This window comes from Sinohyriopsis cumingii, chromosome 3 (assembly GCF_028554795.1).
Source record: "Sinohyriopsis cumingii isolate HCF-2022 chromosome 3, ASM2855479v2, whole genome shotgun sequence".
Taxonomy (NCBI): Eukaryota; Metazoa; Mollusca; class Bivalvia; order Unionida; family Unionidae; genus Sinohyriopsis; species Sinohyriopsis cumingii.
Genome location: NC_142963.1, coordinates 47,603,048 through 47,626,132, shown reverse-complemented (window position 1 = coordinate 47,626,132; position 23,085 = coordinate 47,603,048). Strand labels below are relative to the sequence as shown.

General features: G+C 34.1%; 1 protein-coding gene across 1 annotated transcript; it reads right to left on the bottom strand.

Moving 5' to 3' along the window:
• Positions 1–410: 410 nt before the first annotated feature.
• On the bottom strand, positions 411–14,229 carry LOC149802803 (uncharacterized). Its single transcript, XM_089952237.1, has 9 exons — positions 14,086–14,229; positions 12,578–12,776; positions 11,995–12,127; positions 11,124–11,222; positions 8,634–8,816; positions 7,791–7,954; positions 6,262–6,505; positions 5,381–5,477; positions 411–4,353 (listed from the first exon to the last, which is right to left on the bottom strand). Exons 1-9 carry the CDS (start codon positions 14,103–14,105, stop codon positions 3,726–3,728), a joined length of 1,767 nt encoding a protein of 588 aa, XP_089808363.1. The 5' UTR covers positions 14,106–14,229; the 3' UTR covers positions 411–3,725.
• Positions 14,230–23,085: the final 8,856 nt, after the last annotated feature.

Genomic DNA, 23,085 nt, shown 5'->3' with positions numbered 1-23,085 from the left:
ATAATAAAACTTACGGCTTTACTAAGTGCAAGAATTAAAAACGTAATTTTGGCGCTACAATAGATTGTCGTATACATTAAAGGACTTTGTCTCACAATATACAGTATTTTCCTCAAAAGTCAAGAATATTAACAACTTGCAATACAGGAGCAAAACTAAACGCTGATAATTAATAGGGCCCGTGGGTGCATAATTTAAATGAATGAGGCTAATGATTGCTCTACTACAGCATCAACCTACCTACATGTTTACTCACCTACCGTTATATAAACATGTACATACAAGGTTCGGTACAATGTAAGCGAGTGAGTAGAAACGTAGGTAGGTAGTTGGGTAAAGTATAGACCAGTAAAACACCTGCACAATACATATAATGATACGATTATTCTATAGAAAAGACAAAACATGTCATCTTAAACGCAGTATATTTACTGAAATAGTGGGTTACATAGAATACACATATGAAAGTTTAATTTGGTCACACCTTTAGCAACAATGTACGCAGAAGTGTATGGAATTATGGACTAATCAGGATAGTTCCACAAAACAAATGTCTTAAAATACATACAGCTGAACATACACACCCACTGCTTTGTGGTGCAATGCAGAAATGTTTTAACGTTAGTATTCAGAGCTATATCCCATTTCTTGTGGTGGGGACGGGGACTGAGATTGTTTGTCGAAGCAGAATATTTTCTTAGCTTACTTCAAGATCATTTTTTAGATCTAATATAATGAATCGAATGAGTCCTCTTTATGATTTAATCAGAGGAGGAATATTATTTTAGTATAATTGGGACCTGATTTTGTTCCTTTCTTTTCAGTAAGTCCAAATGATAACTCCTCTAGAAAATTAGATAGCCAGCTTAGTAGACATTTTGAGTCATTAAAATTGAACACATTTAAATGTGTTAACACACAACAAACTGATGGAGTTCACTGTGGTCTGATGTCAACTGACACCAGCTAAATAGCTTCAGAAATGTCTATAGAATAGTCAGGGTGTTGGGGTTCAAAATTTGGGGACTTTTGAGCCAGGCGAGGTTCTAAAAAAACCAACTGGTTCAACTTTGCCACATGCGCTTCCCTCTGTCTCTCACTGAGCCAGGCAAGATTCTAAAACAACAACAACAAAAAAAAAAAAACAAACAAAAAAAAAACAAACAAAAAAAAAACAACGGGTTCAACTTTGGCTTATGCCTCTGTCTGTGTCTCTCATTGAGCCAGGCAAGATTCTAAAAAACCAACGGGTTCAACTTTAGCTCATGCCACGCTCTGTCCGTCCGTCTGTCTGCCTGCCTGCGTGTCTGTCTGTCTGTCTCCCCTCCTCTCTCTCTCTCTCTCTCTCTCTCTCTCTCTCTCTCTCTCTCTCTATATATATATATATATATATATACAATGGTAAAATACATATTAATAATTATTTTTCTCACAGTTAATGGGTAATTTAACCAATTTCGCGACAGTCAATTTATTGTACATAAAGTCCTTTCATAATTTCCCACTCATTAGATGGAACGACTCTCAGATCGAAAGAGCAAGAGAGAGAGAGAGACAATAGGGTGTCATTCTGGCCTCATTTAGGCGGTGTCACTCCAGCGATATAGGTGTTACATCCCTAATATGTTCGAAGAGGTACTGGGATCAAAGTTGAAAACAGGAGGTCAAGGGTCTAAGTCTATGGCAGCAATTTTTTATTAAAATTAAACGAAACTACAATAGATATCGAAGACAAATTACACACAATTCATTTAAAATATATAATAAAATTGTTTCATTTAATTAGAGCTAACCAAATTAACAGAATTCTATAATTTCTGTATTTCAGAATTAAAAGCCAAATAACTTTCCAAAAATGGTCAAGAGTAAAATATTACAAATTATTACCATGGTTATTTTTTAATCAATGTATTTTATTAAATCTTAATTATAAACTAGAATATTATTTCCTGTAATTTCGAAGGTATTTTATTTCTCAATAAATTTTTTTGTAGTATGACGTTGGTAGCAAACCATTTCTATAAAAACAAAGCTTAATGTTCTGGAAAAAAAGGAAGTCATTTGTCGAAGTCTATGGCAACAAGTCTTGACGAAGCCGTGAGAGAGTAGGGTATATATATATATATATATATATATATATATATATATATATATATATAGTGATCCCTATTCTGCGATACCTCAGCTTTACCATAATATGGCATGCCTTACAATCTCTAGATTCACATTAACCTTGATCGCGAATGACCCTCGTGCTTCAATGATACCTCGCTTCGTCAGAAACTGCTCCCTGTCCACTCAGACTCTGATTAGCTTTTGCTTACGTCAATGTCTGGGAATCATAGCTTTTACCGAAGATAGTTTTGTTAGACACATCTGTCGTTTTTCAATGAAGCTGGCGTAGAGCCACAATGTAGAGTGAATAATATCATCTACATTTTTATACAATATATAGCTGTAGTACTAACGGCTTTGTTACAGGAACCATAGTAAAATCAGATATCAAAATTCTAAGAATCATTTTCTTTCTTATATGAATTAAAATTACAATTCCTAAAATCATACTTTTATTAAAACTATATGAATTCAAATTACAACTATAAAAACATAATTATATTAAAATTGTATGAATTCAAGTTACAATTCCAAAAATCATACTTTCTAAAAATACGTAAAAAATTACATATATATATATATATATATATATATATATATATATATATATATATATATATATATATATATATATATATATATATATTTACAAGGGATAACTAAATTCCAGTTTTTCAGCATATTTCGAAAATATGTTTTCATACTGTCTTTTGCTTAAATTTAATAACTATGTATTGAACATTGTTAAACCATTATTCGCAAGTCTCAAGAGCTATGGTATAATTACATATATATGGAGCTTTTTCTCACAAAAGGTAATCAATAAAAATATTTTGGTGGAATGATTTATTGACTTTTAGGTTTAAAATGTGGATCAAAGAAGTATATATAATTTTATTTTGTAATTTTAAATATGTTCTGTATATAGAAATGTATCTAAAATGAAGATATTGATGGTTCTATAAAATATCAAATTTTTTCATGTACGACGTTTATTGGATGACAGGATGAGCATGGGCACACAAGTACGACGTAACGTTTGTGATCAAAAACCAAATCGTACACAGAAAACATAAAGTCGTAAGAGCACAATTCAAAAATATTTTCTTCATAAGTTAATTAACATGTCTTTATACACCGCAATAAAAATCATATGGTCAGTCTCAAATCAGATTGATACCATTATTTGTCACTTCACCTTTCATTTTTGAAACTTTTATTTTAAAGCAGATTCTCTCGGGCTTAAATATAATGAAAATCTAATTGTTGGTTGTATAGTAGCATATATATTCTTAATTGCGTAGCTTCTTTGTTTTGGGAAATTTAGAACGAAAGGTGTATTATCAACAGAGAAAATAAATTGCTAGGTTTATATTGCTAACATGACATGCATATACCGTAACATCAAAACACGAAGAACTTCTTCATTTATTTTAATGACTGGACACATGTTGGCAGAATATTAATATGACTAGAGAGAAATTGATATTTAGACGATTCTTTCTAAAACCAATATAATCGAAAATCTAATAATGTTAAAGTAATTATGCTGATTAAAAAGGCACAAAAACATTTACAGTCATGTCATAAGTTCGATTGATTATATCTTTTCATAAGAATTTCAGGATGGCAAACGTGGAAAACAGCAGTAAAGGCTGGATTGTAAAGACAGGTCCAACTCCAGAGCAAACTTTGATTCCGTCCGATGATGTCATGCAGCTGGTTTTCAAATCGTTCAAACCGGTCGTCTCCAAAGCTATCTCAACGTCGCATGAATCTAGAGCGGCAAAAAAGTCCATGAGGTTATTTTTAAGTGCAGGATCTTGTGTAGTGACAGCTTTCATGCGCTGAAGTTTGTCCATATCTCCTTGGAAGCAAGGGTGTTTTTTGGTTTCCTTTACAATCCCAACACATTCCTTTTGGCATTTCCCAAGTGAGGCACAATTCTCCATGACAGATCTATAGATGGCTGCAGACTCAGGAATTGTGATGTTGAGGATGTCCTTATGTCGACATCCTTGAATCACATCTTTCTCCCAGTCACACGTGGAAATGCTGTTCCACTGATGACAGGTAGCTAGAGCAAAATTTTCCTTTGGGTAGTATGCAATAATAGCGAGGCACATTTCTTTGGAGGTGTCCATACCATAAGTAGTCGTTTTGTATCGAGAGGTTGACTTGAAGACGCAGGTTGTTCTCAGTTCATCACCAGGTCTAACTTCGACGGGGTTGTCAAACCTGTTATAAGAAAAAGTTTCAAGATGCAACGTATATTCTAATATTTGGTGAAGTTTTGCAATATATGGTTTATGTGTGCAAACGTGTGTGTTGCTAAGTTGCTACCATTGATAATACACAAATATTGGATGACAAATATAATACATTTAATAATAATGCAGTGAAAAATCTCACAATTTGTCTTTAAAGTTCTGGATGAAAACCCCATCCTCCTAAAATAACCCAGCGAAAAACAAGAGTTATGAGAGGAACAGAATGACAGGTTTTACATTCCCGTTTGACGATCCCATATGATCATCTCTCTCTCTCTCTCTCTCTCTCTCTCTGATGATATATCATCGGAACAAAATAGATAAATTCATACTGGAAACGCATCCCGACAATGTTTGATTACTGACGCTCGGACTTTGATTTATGATAATCTAGTCTTTCTAATTAAAAGTTAACAAAGTCACAATAACTGGCTATAAAAATACAAACACGTCGATCACATATACTATTTTCTGTTGACGTCATTAAATTATTGACTCAGGGATATGACTTTCTTTCGACATAATATTCAACAAAATATCTTTAAATAATGACTTATTAGACGAAATCAACATAATAACAAAGAAACTTTTCATATCTTTGTTGTCGTAAAAAAAAATTTGCTAATATTATATTAACTCCAAATTTCAATTTTCCTGTATTTTAAATATTAATTTTCACAAAATTGTTATAAATTGAATCTGTGAAAGAATATTCATTTTGATCTCCACAATAATTGTAATTGGAATGGGCACAATTATAAGCTTTCTGACAAGATGAGCTACGGTCGTACTTGATGAAACCACACGTATACCGTTCTTGTTCTTCCAAGTGAGTAATTGAGCATATACAATGGCACACAATAAATAGACGTATGCTAGATAAAGGTAAAAACAGCGATTTTTTTCCTTTGTAGTCTTGTATGTTATATTTACATAAAATGTGTGCAAAAACTTTTACGTATGTGTTACGCAACGCATTTCCGCTGATAACGTACCGATAAATCACTGGGTTATCGTACATGTAATTTTCGTCAAAAGTAACGTTTTGTACCTTACTGCCATTCCTCCATACCTCAATTCGTTGATGAATACCTGTAATTAAGAAAACAGTATCTTTCATGGTATCACATATGCTGACATTTTTGTTAGTTTATATATTTCAATGAAGGACAGATTATGGGTGATATCTCTGACTGACCAGATTGGTTTTGCTTTTTAAGAGCCAAGTATATAGTACCCACGTGATCAGTAGAGCTCACGATATATATATATATATATATATATATATATATATATATATATATATATGTATATGTATATATAATAGCAACATGGAATTGTTCTTTTTTAATTTTTAGAAACATTTATTAGTGCATTTCACTTCTGTATTAACTGGCAGTTTTATCGTATTTTGGCTGTATTATCTACGGTGAATTGCTCTTTTCTAAATTTCCAAAACTTGTATCGGTGTTTTCAAAATTTTCATAGGTTCTCTCTAAGGACTTAAATGTTTATGATTGTTTTCGGCCCTACAATACGGTACTGCGTCCACCGATGGAAGGCTTGCGATTACATGGAGCTTCTAGTGCTACTCCCGCTTTATATACGCTGATCTCGAAAACAAGAAAAATATCGCTCAGAACCCAGTATTTACTTTTCATAATGATTGCGATATCTTTAATCAGGTAGTACATTTGTTTTGTATCTGGTAATCTAGTTTACGAAATAGTTCTATTTCTACTTCAACGTTAACATACGGAAAATGAGTGTGGTTCGCGCACTAGATAAAAAATGTTAACTACATTCAATCATATGGGCAGAACCCCACAATCGAATCATACAAGCATAATACCTGGATATATAATTTTCAACATACCTAGATAATGCATGTGGTTGAAAGCAAACGTTATGTATATGTTGTCTTTCATCACTTTCCTTGTGCACTCCCCTGGACATGTGGCTGTAGCTGTGACAGCTTTTTCGTCAGGAGGGATGTGAAGGTATACCTGACCAAACAGAAGAGCCCCTGCGTCATACTGGCGGCGCTTCGAGGTATAGTAAAATGTCATACCCGAACTATCAGTGGTTCTATTTAGCAAAGCAGGATTGTTCCAATGAACCTGAAACAAAGTGGAGACTTTATTCTGGAAAAGCTTGATATAAGTTGCTCAATACGCAACTCTTCTGTGCAGACAACGAATCCAATAATTGCAAATACACAAAAATAATGAGTTGACAGTCAAAAAGAGATACGGTCATATTTTCTTAGATATTATATGCAAATTTGTATCTGAATTATCGCGTCATGGTTCAATTTTGTCTTGGGAAGATCCAGGAAAAACAAAATAATGACCATATTCTTGCATACAGCTATTATAGTCTACCTAGTGATATTGCAGTTGGAAACTTAAGATTGAACTGTGTTACAGCGACATAAGTAAAAATCATTCTTCATTTCCTAGGCAGGCACGATCAGTTTGAACACAGATGATTTCACAGGGTTTATCTCCTACAGCTTTTTACAATTACCGTATATGTTTGGCCTATAATATCAACATCAGATAAGGAAGGAAGCAAAACCAACAAATTTTATAAAACGTAACTACCAATTTAATTGTCAAAGTTATAAATAAAAAAAATGAGAGATGAACTGACAATACTATGAAGTGAATCCAAACTAATCGTTATAAAGGTCTATGACAGACCTAAATAAATAAAAAGTTCCTTATAAATTTCAATACCGGAAATGTACTAGTCCTCAAGAATCGTGACGTTGTCAAGATGGCCTTGTCCAGAATTCCTTCGAATAATTTATAACAGTTTCAGAATAATATTATAGTCCAAATAATGAGCAATTTCTGTTTCCATTGAACAGTCAAAACAAATGTTTATTCTCAAATAACATCTAGATACATCATAAAAGACTTACGAAGACTTACAACAGGAACATAATAAGTGCGAATGACTAAAACATCGGAATAAATATGATTGCTTAAATGTCTCTTTATATACACCGTATATTGCGACTGTACTTCACAATAGACCGCACATGACAGTATATACAATTGATTTAGCGTCGAAATAAGCATATTCACTTGACCTCAGGCAATCTATGGGAAGCTACAGAATTATTCTCGAAACATCGGTATCCCATCAGTCACTGATAAACTACGCTATAAGCGCCATTTAAGTCTTATATTTAAGATTATTATGAATAACTGTCTACGCGTTTCGTAAACATCTATTGATAGATTCTATACAACAGATTCAAATCACGCAGGTCAAACTTAACTAAACATATTTTGTACACATTAAAGCCATAAATAAAAATTTAAAAAATAGATACAATCATGTACCAGGAGTTACAAAAAAATAAAGATATACATAATACTTATCATGACCTACTTCGAAGGCGGCTCTTTTGTAACCATTCACACCTATTCGGAATCCACTGATTTCACGATGGCACTCTCCGGTCACCCCTACTTGCCAGAGGCCGATGATATCCGAACATCCTCCACCAGGTAACATGTCGCAATCATATGGTTTATTCAACGGAATCGTAGAATCTAGCGAGATGAGCAATTTATGTTTATAATTTTCTGAACTTGCTTTACGCACATCAGCATAAACCCCAAAATTTGCAATCTAATTTTTGATTCAATGATAAAGTCATTGAATATAGTTTTCCAGCTCAGAAACATTACTTAACGCAGACACGGAACACGCACGAGACATTATGCGTCACATATCTATCACGTCGCGCTTCACTCTTTACTAAGTTTTACCTATTTCACATTCTTTAAACTTAGGTACTTCAATACTAATGAAAACATCAAAGCCTAAATTTAGGATATTTACGGATATCTGCTAGATTTTGCTCTAACAAGAGGAAAATTATACAAAAAAGGTGACCTTTCTTAACAGGTGCTTGGTACTATCTGTCTGCTCATCTGCAAGCATACATACCCGTATATATATACCCCTATGTATGTATGGATGGATGGATGGATGGATGGATGGATGGATGCATGCATGCATGTATGTATGTATGTATGTATGTATGTACGTAGCTACGTACGTATGAATATATGCATGTATGCATACATGCATGTATGTATGATTGTGAATTCCTTTTTTGAAATGCATTTATTCAATCATCCTTCATACAAAAATACTTTTACATTTTTTTTTCTAAAAGCAACAGAAGAAAGGATTGCATAAATATCATGATCAAAAATTACTCACTGCCCGCTTCTTTACATCCGTAAACAAGAATGTGATGCATAGCATTTTCATTGTCAATGATAGCTTTCGTAGCAACCAGGTGGTAGTCGCCATCTTGGGGAAGGTCAAAAATCATGCATTTGTAGGTTGTCTCTTTTGGTGGAATTTCGGTTACAGGGAAACGGACAGTCACGTTCTTTGTTTCTGAAAAATTAGAATTTGAACCAAAATCAAGATAATATTGTATTACCACACACGTATACATAATTATGGATTTATTTATTAAGTTTCATCTCACAATGTTTGAACATGTTATTATTATTTTTATTCGTGACGCTCGCTATACAAACCGTACCTCGAATATTTGCGCTTACCACTTTCCAACGTTCCCATACGAAGATCATAAATCTTCAACATCAAGTGATGCAGCGGATCTCAAACTCTCATTCATTCGACATGAAAACCATGCACAATAATATGATATAACGCCCGATACAGGCATCACTTGGTATTACCGAAGGTTTCTTTTGCTGTGGCAAATTTTAGTATCCCCTAAAAAATAACAGTTCTCGATTTTTTGCGAGTAAGATTTTTAATTACAGATCCGAGGATGTTTTTTGTTTAAATATAACAGATAGGAAACTAAATTAAAATTGACAAAATCCTTTTTCTATAATTTGTACTCAAACTTCTACTGCCTTAGGTTTATCTCACTGAAACAACATTGAATGAGATAGTGAAGCGATATTATATTGTCGAGGGAAAAAGATAGTGTAGGATTCTTGGTCAAACAAGATGCCTTCACGCCGAGCAATACGACACTTTAAGTGCCATTAAAAATGTATGAGTTAAATGAAAGAGGTCAGTTAAACAAGGGTTTATTTCTGAAGAATATATGTATACTAACTATATATAGGTTGAAAACACAACATGTGCCAGATATATGCAAGACCACATAATCTTTGGATAGTAAAATACAGTTTCACACCGTCTAGACACATCTTCAGAAAGTCTCCTTTCTAGCAATTGTTTTAGTAGTTATCAATATCTTGATGACTTGCAATTCATCAATGCAATCTACCACATATTTAGTTGTATCTAGATGGGATAACATTGAAAATGACATAAAATCTACCACAGCGTTTGCTGCATCTCGATGGGATAACATTAAAACAAGCCACCAAATCTACAACAGCGTTTGTTGTATCTCGATGGGATAACATTGAAAAAGACACCAAATCTACCAGAGCGTTTGTTGCATCTCAATGGGATAACAGTGAAAAAGACACCAAATCTACCACAGCGTTTGTTGTATCTAGATGGGATAACATTGAAAAAGACACCAAATCTACCACAGCGTTTGTTGTATCTCGGTGGAGATAACATCGGAAAGGTACTAAAACTGTCATTGCTTTTGGTGTATCTAGGTGGGGATAATACTGAAAAGACACTAAAACGACGTTTGATTCTTTAAAACACTCAATACCATATATGACAAGTCTGATATTTTCTAATGCAACCCACTAACATGACCATGCTTGTTACTCAGTACACTGATCCCTCTGTCTTGCACTGAAGAACGATAATCTATGCACTAATAGACACACACACACACACACACACACACACACACACACACACACACACACACACACATATATATATATATATATATATATATATATATATATATATATATATATATATATATATATATATATATGAAATTTTGTTAGATTTGCATACATATATGTACCATTCTTTGTTCCTTGCATGGATTGCTCGAGCTTTAAATCTGTTACTAACTACTACTGCTACTGCTACCAGCACCTCTAATACCACTACAACTATAACTGCTTGTAATAATATTACCACACAAATTGCCGAAGTTAACGATGCTTGAGACGAAAGGTGAGACCCGGATTTATTTTAGTTAACTGTTAACTGTTGTATTTAATACTTTGCTTTCTTTCGTGACGATGAGAACCAAACATTGCCAAACGTAAAGAAAACGCCGACATCCCCCCCCCCCATATGAGTCCATATCATTCATTTTGTAATTTTAGAAGATTAAAACCCTCCCTTAAAATTATGCTGCTCTAATTAATTGATTTTGACACGCATTTATCATTTTCAGTGAAATAACCAGTTTACTGCTATATTTGTGATCTATTATTGTTTCTTTATTGATTTTAGTCGATTGTCAGTTTGGAATGTATGCAGCTGTTTTGAAAGTCAGGCTTTATAAAAGATAGCTCCTACAAGCATCAAAAACATCACGTGTCCAAATCAATCCATCACTGGTTAGCAGAAACTGATCATTGATCTTGAAATTTTATTGAGTTCTGAAAAATTGTTAGGTAGCCGATTTAATCTTTACAAAATGAAATGGTATACGATACAAATAATATCACATTCATAAACGCCCATTTTGTGCTACATTTACTTGAACTGTTTCATAATTCTAACTATAAAGAAACTAGCACAAGAACTATATCCGTTTAAGTTTACCATTATTGTTGATTGCATCACATTTGAATTCTTCCTTTTGACAATCAACCCAGGCATTCTTCTCTCCACACTGGGTGCTGTTCATAGGCTCACATACTCCTATGTAAAAAAAAGAGGTTAGACAGTCACATTTCACTGCAAGCAAGATTCGATCCCAGCAAGTTACGGCACATATAATTATGCTTTCATGCACTACCACCCTAACCCAAACGGCAATGCACTGATACCCCCGAAAAGAATGTAACAGGGTCAAATTAAGCGGTGCTTACTCACGGCACGGGCTGAAATTTCGAACTGTCTAACCTTTCCGATTATATTGGTGTTATTCTGTGTGTACGTGTGTGTAAGTGTATGTGCGTGCGTGCTTGGGTGTCTGCGTGCGTACGTCGGTGTGTATGTGTGTGTGTGTGTGTGTGTGTGTGAGAGAGAGAGAGAGAGAGAGAGAGAGAACTTTTATGATAATATTAAACCTAGTTTTTTTCCCAACTGGATAGGTCAAAGTGATTGACTTAAAATAGAAGGTTCAATCGATAGAGAGACGACACAGACAGACACAGAGACAGAGAAACAAAGAAGGAAATTGTCTATTGGAAAATGAAGAAAGTGGCATGGCAAGCATGTAATATTTTTTAGATCAATTTGAAACAGTCCTTTACATTAAATTGTAAAATATCCAGATTAGTCAAATACAGTCGGCTCACAATTTAGAATTATTGCCTTTATGTTATATATAATTGATGTTATTATTCCGTTTTGCCACCTATATCACCTCAACCATCTTCATCATCATCCTTACCGATAGTTTTGATATTACTCTCATGATCATTATTTGTATTAACATTACAATATTATTATCAGCATTATAATTAACCTGGATGAGATAGTCCCGATGACCTGGCCGGACTTTGACCTTTAGTCCAGACACAATATGGATCACCCAGTTCTTCTCCATTTGTTTTACCATCTCCGTCTGAGTCCAGCTGACATAGAGCTTTTGTCCATTGCTGTAACCAGGCAACGATAAAATGTTCGAATCTTTACCAATGTGCAAAAATACTTTTATATGAAATCTGCAATTATGCGATATTTGATACAAACATTCATATATGCATACAATATGACATTTTAGTATTCAGTCTATAGATCTTTTGTCTCTGTTGTTTATTGTTCAACTTGATTTGATATTTATGTTTTCTTCTTTTCGTTTGCTTTTTAGTTACTTTTCAAAATGCATTTGACTCGTTATGGCGTTGAAGAAAGACGTAAAGAGAATTCTATTAATTACTTTGAATTTCTGATTTTATTTCCTCGTAATAGTAATACTGTGTTGTGATAAAATATACTTCAGAGTGGAGAGAAAATAGTTTATTATATCTGATTTGAAAAACATCATCTTAAACCTTTGATAAAAATACTATCAAGTCTTAACATTTATTAGACATGCATTTTATTACCTTTCCGGCTGTAGAGAAATCAAGGCCAAATTGGTTTCTCTCCCCTCCTCCCAACATCATCTTGTGTCCTACTCCTCGCCAAATATTGACCTTACATGGATGAGGGACTATTTCTCCATTGGGAATACTCTCCTGAAACATTTGGTATCCCAATATCCCTTCAAGCAGCACGACCAGGCATGCCAAATTACCAAGATACCTGTGTTAAGATTTCAAGAGAGAATAGACTACTGCTTTGGCACTGTATGACGATTTAGCTTGATCTTCATATTAATGCATTGACTATCACATGGAAAATGTTCTCATTAAACAAAATCAAAACGACAAAACAATAAACAATCAGGCAAACAGAAAACGAAAGACTGCCTCCAGCATTTAATAGTATTTATTCATTAATTGTCTTGTTGATCGAGTCTGGTAAACATGAATTTCTCTCTTTCTCGTTCTCTGTCGGTCTGTCTGTCTCTCCATCTCGATAGATATATAGATAGATAGACATACAGACAGACAGACAGATAGATAGATAGATAGATAGATAGATAGATAGATAGATAGATAGAAACTCACATCCACCAACCAGTATCTTGTATTCGCTTAATACTTTCCGGAAACTTTAAATATTTTTTTTATTGAAAAGTACTCTTTATAAACCTTCGTTCCAGCTGAAAAAGCATTTAATCTGCTGCTGCGTAAGAATGATGCAAAAGCGTGTTGCATTCGCAACTGAATCATGTTACTTCATTCAACCGATGCCATCATGATATCAGTCTCTGAATTTTACATCTGAATGTTTGGAGAAATACTATGTTGTCTTCAGTATTTACAATAATTTAAACATTACTTTTACATCTTCATATTGGAATCAAGACAAAATCTTGGTATTCTTTAATAGTTGTTCTCGATACAAGTGACTATAAAAATGTTTAGCAAAATATGTTGATTTTGAAATATTTCGTTTTAAAATTTAGCAAAGTTTAAAATAAGTGATATGTTAATATGTGTAATATGTTTCTTTCTGTGAATGAAATAATTCTCGATTATTTTCCTAATCAAGCCTCAAGAATAAATAGACCAGATTTCAAGTTGACATTGCTATGTGAATGCAAAACTAATAGGACATCCTTTATTTGCTAGATACATTCCGTAAAGATGTACGTAGCTATATACAAATTACCGTTCAGCATACAAATTTATATTCTATTATATCACTCAACGCTTTTGGAAAACACATTATAGTAACATTTCAGTATTTATCTAGGACGTTTTGGGAAGTGTAAAGAGAAACTTAATCTATGTAGCAACATTTTTTAATCTAAAGCTTTGAAGGTATTTTGCAGCCATCATGCCAATACACTCTTATGTAAAGCGAGATTCACTTGCAAAACATGCATGAACACTTGCTGAAAAAGCCCTTTACTGTTTGAAACATCTTGCAATTAAATAGAACATACCACAGACAGACTGTCAGACAAATTTGTAGATAAAAAGATATAGCCAAACGTACATACCTGTGCACAATGAACAACATGATTAACTCCTTGTGTCTAAGTTGTATGATATACGCTTAAAATAAAATAAATACCCAGCTGATAAGTTTAATGTCGAGACTTTACAAGCGAGTATTGGAAATACTGTTTGGGAATTTACCTGGATTTACGTTGAAACTATGATGACTCATTTTGTATCACGGGTCGAATTACTTTCATTTTAAGCAGGTGAACTATATTTCGCATTAACAATTGGTGACAATGTGTGTCCAGTACATACTTATCTAGATTAGGGTAGGTCGCCAGCTTCACTTCACGAATTACTAATTACACACACACACACACACACACACACACACACTGGTCTTCAAAAGAATTCAGGGTTACCATGACAATGTTATTTTATTCAGTAATTCTGGCTTCGGACCCATAATACAATTTAGCTGATGATGTGTATACATTTGCAGCACAATCAACAGGACAGCAAGTTCTAATTATTCTTGTGACTGGAATTCAGAGTGGATGTATATAGTGCTATTATTTGGGGCATTGATTTGGGGGGGGGGGGCATTATTCAATTTAAACTCATAGGCTATGATACTAATAATATTCAACATTGAATAGAAAACTATTTATCAGTGTAAATTAGGCATATTTTCCAATAATGCGGTATATAAACATTTGTAAATAGTGTGTACTAAATATAAAACAGTCGATGTGTACTTTTTCAAGTCCATATTAATTAATTGATAACAATTTAGCATAGAAGTCTATAAAATAGATTAAGCGTGTAGTTAAAGCTTTGAATACATATAAAACATTATATATACGAATGCACGCAAACCAAATACACATGCATTTTTAAATATATCTATATACAATATAGCACTCAGCATATAATTTTATAATGTATAAAGTTTAGTATAGTGGATCATATATTTGATTTTGCATTTAGTTATGTTCGTTGGTATACATACAATGTTTTCTATTAATTAGGAACACATAATCACGCTTGTCAGTTCGTTCTTAGTATGAAACTAGAATGGTCCCAACGATATGATTTGAAAATGCTTCAAATTGCAAGTCATGTGATTGACAGGGAGGGTGAACCCTACAACTTTTGGAGCAAGTGTTTTTTGAAAATAAAGCTTCCTACGAAAAAACAATAAAACAAGGTCAATAACACCAAACCAAAGCGTCTAACCATCCGAGATTTTCTCTAATTGGTTTAGCTGATTTTGTTACTTTATTTTTGAAGTTTGTGTTTTCAAATTTTTTTGCGTGTTCATTTACCCACCCAAACACTCAAGTTTTGTCGTCAGCCTCCCTGCTTCTGTAGTGTGGTGCAATTAAATCATTATTATATCAATAATGGAATCTCGCACAGCTAGAACTAGCTCGAGAGCGACTAGAGGCAATAAAGAAATATCTTCCAGTCCGTGATTCTGTCAGACAAAATTTACAAGCGCGTCAGGAGTCTCAGGTTAAATTTGCCAAAGGCGCAGAACCGGTATTCAGACCAATTGTCGAACCAACAAAGAAAATTGTTACAGCAACTGAGGCGGCTCAAAAAGCTCTTGAAATATTACCTGTTGATATTGTTGGTCGTCTTCAAGAAGCTCAACCATCACCCTGGAAGAAGAATTATATAAACTACAACAAGCAGTAAAATAAAAACTTATAAAAGAAGTAGCAAAAGAAGAAGCGAAACAAAAAAGAACGTTTTAAGAAGAAAATCAATGAGTATCTACAACAATCACTAACGAACGAAACAACTTGAAATTGCTTGTCCTACGGTGGCCTTGATAAACTCTGTCGCAATAACTCCTTACCGACGTGGACAAACTAGAAATCCTCGTTGGAGGAAAACGAACCGGTAATAATTCCCCTAAATCATTAATGGAGCAGGTGCTATTTGACAACGATTATTTACGAGCGGTATTTTCGACACTAATGTTATCGATCCCTCATTGCTGAAATCGTTGATGATTACCACATTGCTTTGAGGTATACAATTAGATAAGTGACAAGAAAATAAGATGATTATACTTAATGCACAACCTGGATCTGTAATGGTCACGGGGATAAATTCGCGATTACCAGCATATAAGGTATCCTACGAGATGGACTCGGTGATGTTATTCAAGGTCCATATAGAAGGATATCCCCAAAAGCAATACCGATTGCAAAACAACTGGGAATGAAGGCTATTGACACGCTGTTCGTGATAAATGGTATTGATGCTGTTGATGAAGTTGCTAGTAAAGCATTCTCAACATTTTAGGACAGACTAGCACGATTAATACGACGAAAACCGCAGCCAGTTAAATTACCCAGTACAGAAGTTATGCCTGCAAATGTTAGTAAAATAATAAATCAGTCTGCAAATGAAAGGTTGAAGGAATTAGCTAGTAAAGAAGCTGGAAATATAACTACAAATTCGGTAGCGGGTAGTTGGCTATATCGTCGCAATCGCTAAACGATCGTGATGGTACATCATTTTAGACGATAACAATTCTAATAAAATGTTCAAACGTGTATCTGATCCAGAATTTGACATGGACGCACCAGTACTCAAGGATGCGTCTGTGCATGAATGTCAATATATTTCTTATGAAGCACGAGAACCAAACCAACGTAGTCAAACCTAACTACAAGTTCAGGATACAAGAAGAGATTTCTTGCCCGCCGAGGCATTCATTGAAGTTCAGGGTAGATTTGTAAGCACCGATGGTAATCTTTATGGTGATGCGCAGGGTGGGCTTGTTAATAACGGAACTATGAAATTATTTAACAGTGCCCGATATATTATTGATGGTCGGGAAATTGAGGTCTGTTATAATGATGTTGATGTTGCTACGACGATAATGGGGCTATCCCGATACAGAGATGGCTATTCATGGTCTGCTGGTCTGTCAATTATATTTACAAAAGATACCAATGTTCGCGCTGATGGCCGATCTTATACTCTTCGGAGACTAATGAGTTACTGCTGCGGTGACGACGCCGATATTGAAGGTTTACATTTTGCAAACGCGAACTTTAATCTGGGATTGTCAACACCTTTCGGAACCGTTCTCGGAAGGCCAGAGATATCACTTGTTTATCAAAGATCACCAGAACCACAACGCGGTGACTATAAAAGTGTATTTGATGATATTGTTGTCAATTATAATACAATCACAGATGAGCTACGCCAAAAAATTACCAAGCACGTAATAGAGTTTCCTTATGAGAAACTTCGAGAAGAAATTATTTCGCAGATAAAACACACAAAAAAATTGAAGATGATCTTAAATTTTTCAACAGCAAATTTGTCTGTCATTAATTCAACAAATATATTTATCAATGATTGGTATAATAATGGTATCGAACATTCATTCAAACAAGAGTTTTTAAAGGTAATGGTAGTATCTGAAGCTGATTTACCAAAATTCAAATTTTACGGAAACCTTGTCAAAGTCAACGATACCATTGTTGAATATTTTCCTAAAGTACTTGAAACATGGAGTAAAATAACCCCACCAGCAAACATTCTCAGACAGAACAATGATCCATACCGTGGAGGTCGTCATATTTCACCATGTATTGTCGCCATCACATCAACGATCGCACTTAATCTTGTATGGGATGCAGTTGATAGCAGCTATCATGTAAATCTTGAAAAATCCAGTCAGGTCCAGCAGGTATATATTTTATATACATTCACACCTCAAACGCCTCTTGAATTTTTGATCGTGTTAGATTCCGTTAATAAAGTTTATCTGCGATGTCATAAGCCGCTCTTATCATGGATACATTTCGAACTTACGGAAGAACGCGGATTCTTCCTTCATTTAAGAATTATAGTTTTAAATATAAATCTCTATGCGCATTCGTTGAGGATTTTATAAAATCTGTTTCTGAGTGTACGAACTCACAAACAATTATTTATGTGGTATTTTGTGTGGACCAACACTCGAGAGCTTTGTATACAAAAAAAGCAATAATTGAAAGTGCCGTCAGAACAATATTGACGCTATCCACCCTAGACAAAGTCAAGGCAGAAAAATTTAGCGTTAATATAATTATTGATAAATACGGCGATGAAGAACTTTGTTGACGCAGGAGCAGTTAAATGAGCTGCAGCGATAACATTTTATTACGATTGTGTGCGATAGAGATACAGTTCTGCATTATGCACATTCTTCTATTGAATTTGATCAGCTTAAAATATTAAAATCTGATTCTGAATTAATATTTTACTCAGACAAAATACATATTATAATATAATTCAGAAACAAAAAAGGCTAATTTCTTCAGATTGATGGGTATATTACCCATACTTTTTCAGATTATCAAACAACTTCATGAAATTGTTGCGTATATTACCCATAATCGTTAAGATTATCGAACAATTTCATCAAATTGATGGGTATATTACCCATAATTTTTCAGATCAAATTCATTAACGATTTATCATTGATTTTAGTATGACTTTATCGTTAGTAATATCATTTCAGATTAATTTCACAGATTTGACCGGTATATTGGGCGCACGGTTTGATATTATTAAATAATTTGATGAAATTGATGCGAACATTACCCAAATTAGATCAGAGTATCAAACAATTTAATCAAATATTTATCAATCTTATTTTGAGAGATTTGGACATCCAACACACGAGATAACCAGGGTTGCGATAAACGGACCCTTACCAGATTTTGACTTACCTGGATTTGCATGCATTGAGTCATTCGAATTTGCACCGAGAAACTGTCATCCGATTGTCGCTGTTTGGTTCGGAAAACATTTTAGCGAACGCAGTTGGGATCCAATAGTTTTATTACGATATATGCTTGATGTAAAAGTATTAATATCGTTGGTTGCAAGTGAAGGAATTATATCATATCGTTCGCAGAAACAAAAGAAATATTCTGATGATGAAAATCCTAATATAACTGATTTTGAGAATAAATTCGCGAAAGATCTTGGCAAAAAAATAAGTGGTAAATTTACTTGCGTATTATATGATCATAAACGACATCGAAGAAGATTAATTATAGACGTTGCTAAGCAAGATTTTATAATTGCTGATACAAGGAATAAAAATATATTTATAAGTCGAGGTAATGTTAACTTATTGGATGGAACTAAATTGGGTATAATTGTGAACCACACTGTTGGTGACCCGCCACAGATTACTCATTTAAGATCTTCGATGCCCGCGTACGTTTCGATAAATTTATTATCGATGATGAAGAGATTTCCTGATACCGCAGTTAGAGTCGCCACATATTCATTTTATATCAATAAAAATATAGGATTGATAGAACAATTAAATATAGGCGCTGATGCATCATGGAGAGAATGGAGACTAAAAGGAGGAAAGATAGTTAGTTATTCTTAATTGGCCGACATTGAATCTTAGGAAATATATTATAAGAACTACAGCTGTCAGAATTGTCATCTGCACCATCAGCATATGATCCGGTGACCAGACATAAAACAATTTATCTAAATGGGTTTTTGAGGTTGGTACAACAACGCGGGCGATCGAATTCTTTTGAAATTTTTATATAGTTGTTTCGACACCCACACAAAGACTCGTAAGAGAAATGAACTAACGAGGAGTTAAATCTCATACTTATCACAGCTTCTTCCGATGGAAGGGAGATACATGGCATCCTGAACGAATGGGTGAGAAATATATTCCAAAGATTATTATCTGGGATGAAATATGTACAGTGTCGCTAGAGACATTAAAATATTACTTGATTGGTTGCGGACTAAAAATACTGCTGTCATAATGTGTGGTGATCATGCTCAACCACAACCTTTTGTTGTATCATCCCCATATAAATGGCTGAAAAAGTTCGTAGGTTATTATAAGGAGAAAACTGATGATCAGATAGCGCTTGATCCAGAATTATTAGAACTTAAGGAATTAATCAGACAACAACCAGATAATATTCAGTGTGAAATAACGCATGAGATAATTTCAGATACCTTGATGAATGATTTTTTTAATTTGTGGAGACCAGATCATTTGATAGACGCAAGTTGAAAAATAGTTCGTGATACACTTCAACAACAATTTTTTCTGTTACATAAAGTAAAGTTTTCAGATCTACCTGTACCATTGTGTTCTCAACCAGCAGATACTCGACGGCAAAATATCGACGTTGTAATTCAGGCTGCGATAGTAAATAAAATCTTGTGTTAAATGTTGAGAGCGTGTTAATGATGGACAAAACTCCGTGGACTCTAGGTATACTATAGCGATTCATTCGTCACAAGGATTAACTATTTCGGATACGAATATTCGGATTGCTGATGATCGCATCAAATTGTCAAACTTAGTCTACCTCGCAGTGGCTCGAGTAAGAAGAATGTCTCAGCTGCGGAGGCTATCATAAACTTCACAAAATCAATAATCAAACTGCTGGCAATGGCGGCGATGTAATAAGAGAACAAAAGCTAGTTATCAGCAATGTGATAAAAAGTGCGACTTTGATCTTGACGATGAATTGATCATGACACTAAAACAGCAACAAAATAATCATTGTGCGAGGTGTAACAGAGTAATGTTATGGTAATATGGAAATAATAACCGAAGACAGTTTACCGTGGACAGAATTAATAGTAGTCTTGGTCACACAAGCGAAAATGTGATGCTGACATGTCTTGAATGTAATCGACGTCGGGGTGCTGGCGTCCTGCTTTCACAAAAGTGAATGCGGTGGTAATTGTGTGTCTTTAGGAATTACTTGTAATTGTTCAAGCACAAATCCACGTTGAAGAGCAGTCGAATGTAGTCTGTAGATTGCGGGACAACCCGTGGATCTTGCTATACTGAAAATTGTATGTGTCGTCACGCTCCAAATAAGATTAGTTGCTCTTTTGTACCACCTTCAAAGTTCACCAGGTTCATATAAATATCTTACAGTCACATTGTCTAATACTGGTTGTTTTGAGAAGGAGTTATCATGTTGATGTATTGGTATATGATTTTATTTTGTGATCGCATTAATAAGTTTCATAGAAACTTCACGAGTAATTTCACTATTTAACGCAGCTATGACACTTGGTAGTCTTGCAACCCATTCATGTCTTTTAGAATTTTGTTCGAGGATATTTCCTGCGCATAGTGATATCCAAATAACCACTCAGCAAGTGTTCGAATTACTCGTTCAGCAATTGTTTGATCGTGAAAAATTGCAGTATGTCCTCATCTGATTTTGACGTTACGCGTTTTTATCAGCGATAATACTGCACCAAGAAATCCTTACCAGGATCAACCTGTAGCAACTGTGGCCATCGTAGACCGCCACGTTGATAAATTCGTTCAAAAGCAGATGCAACTTCAGTTGCTGTTTTAGCTGATAATAGTTCTGCTTCTTTATCGTGTGGGAGAAACAAAATATATGCTTTCTCCTGAAGCAGAGTAATGCATAAAGCATAAAGATGGGCTTGACTTCCTGAAATGTAATATTTCTTAAAAACAAATATAATATGCAATTGTTTAATGACTGATATTTCAAAACCTCCACTCTTCACGTGTATCGAGTAAAATAAGTAATGTACTATAATCCGAAAGATGCATCTGCAAATCATTACTGTATATCAAGCTTTGAATTGTTAGATACAGGTAAATGTATAGCCGTGTCAACTTTGAGTTGCATTAGAATTGATATCTGTAATCTTCACTCGTTAGAAAAGATAACACATGTGTATTTACAATCACCATAAATGTCACTTACGTGCTCACTGATACCATAGCAGATGCGGGGAAGTCCCATTCTTCTTTTCCGAAAATACCTTGTAAAGATCTACAGGTGTATGACTAATAAATTCCTGGTACATGATTCAGTTAGTACATTGACTTATTCTAGAAAAGAATGATATCACGTGCATACTTTTGTCACGATGAAGTTATTTTATTTTTTGAAGACAGGTAAACATCCTAATCTTAATAATAATTCTTAATAATAATTAATAGTTTATAATTAATTGGATTCGTTGAGATAGGTAATAATGTACTTACAAACTTCACGTTGTGCCATTGAGTTAAAGAAAATCATGATTTGAAAATAGCTGCTTCTAAATTTAATTAGACGTCTTTGTCTAATTCTAACTCCGAAGACGGCTTTGTTTATTGTTTTGTCCTAGTCCTTGTCTGAGTCATCGAACTATCACTGAACTCCCTCCGAAATTATATTTAATAAAGTATTAGTCATCTTTATTCCCCCAAATATTATTTGACTATTTGCAAATGCTGATCATGATGCTTAAGAAATTATATATTACAATCCCCCTGTCTGTGTGTCTCACTGCCTGTCGGTTTGTATTTCTTTCTCGTAACCTATCACATAATATCAGTACGTTAAACACACCAATATACACAGACAGAGGATTATGAACGAGCTGTCTACCTAATCGTTGCTATGGGTATGATTTCTGACTAAATCTCTGCAACAGAAATTTTAAATTACTCATAATAAATGCAGGTAGTACTTATATCGATCGACCTAAGTAAATTTGTGGAATTTTAAGTACTTTCGTTTTCCTTCAATTTCGTATGAGTCGTTGATAGTACTTATAACTAGGTAATTTTAGGTGGGTAAATCCAGCTTGTAAGTATTTACAAGATTTTAACACCTGTAGAATGGTTGAATTTAATATTGAGACCTAGTTGTGCTAATAAAATTATCGACTTCGCGGACACCCTTGGTAAATCAATACATTACACGCACTGGTTTCACATCAGATTTGCAACCATGCACAACCGTCCTCTTTAAACATCCTCATCTTCTGCTTCTAATAAATTCATATGAATATGTTTGAGCACCAGAGCTATCTGAATCAAGAAAAGCTGACACACGTATATATATATATATATATATATATATATATATATATATATATATATATATATATATATATATATATATATATATATCTGCATAAACAACAACAGCTCCTGTCATCTCAGACAATAAAAACTTGTTGACTCAATGTTTCCCCATGGGGTGCTGCTT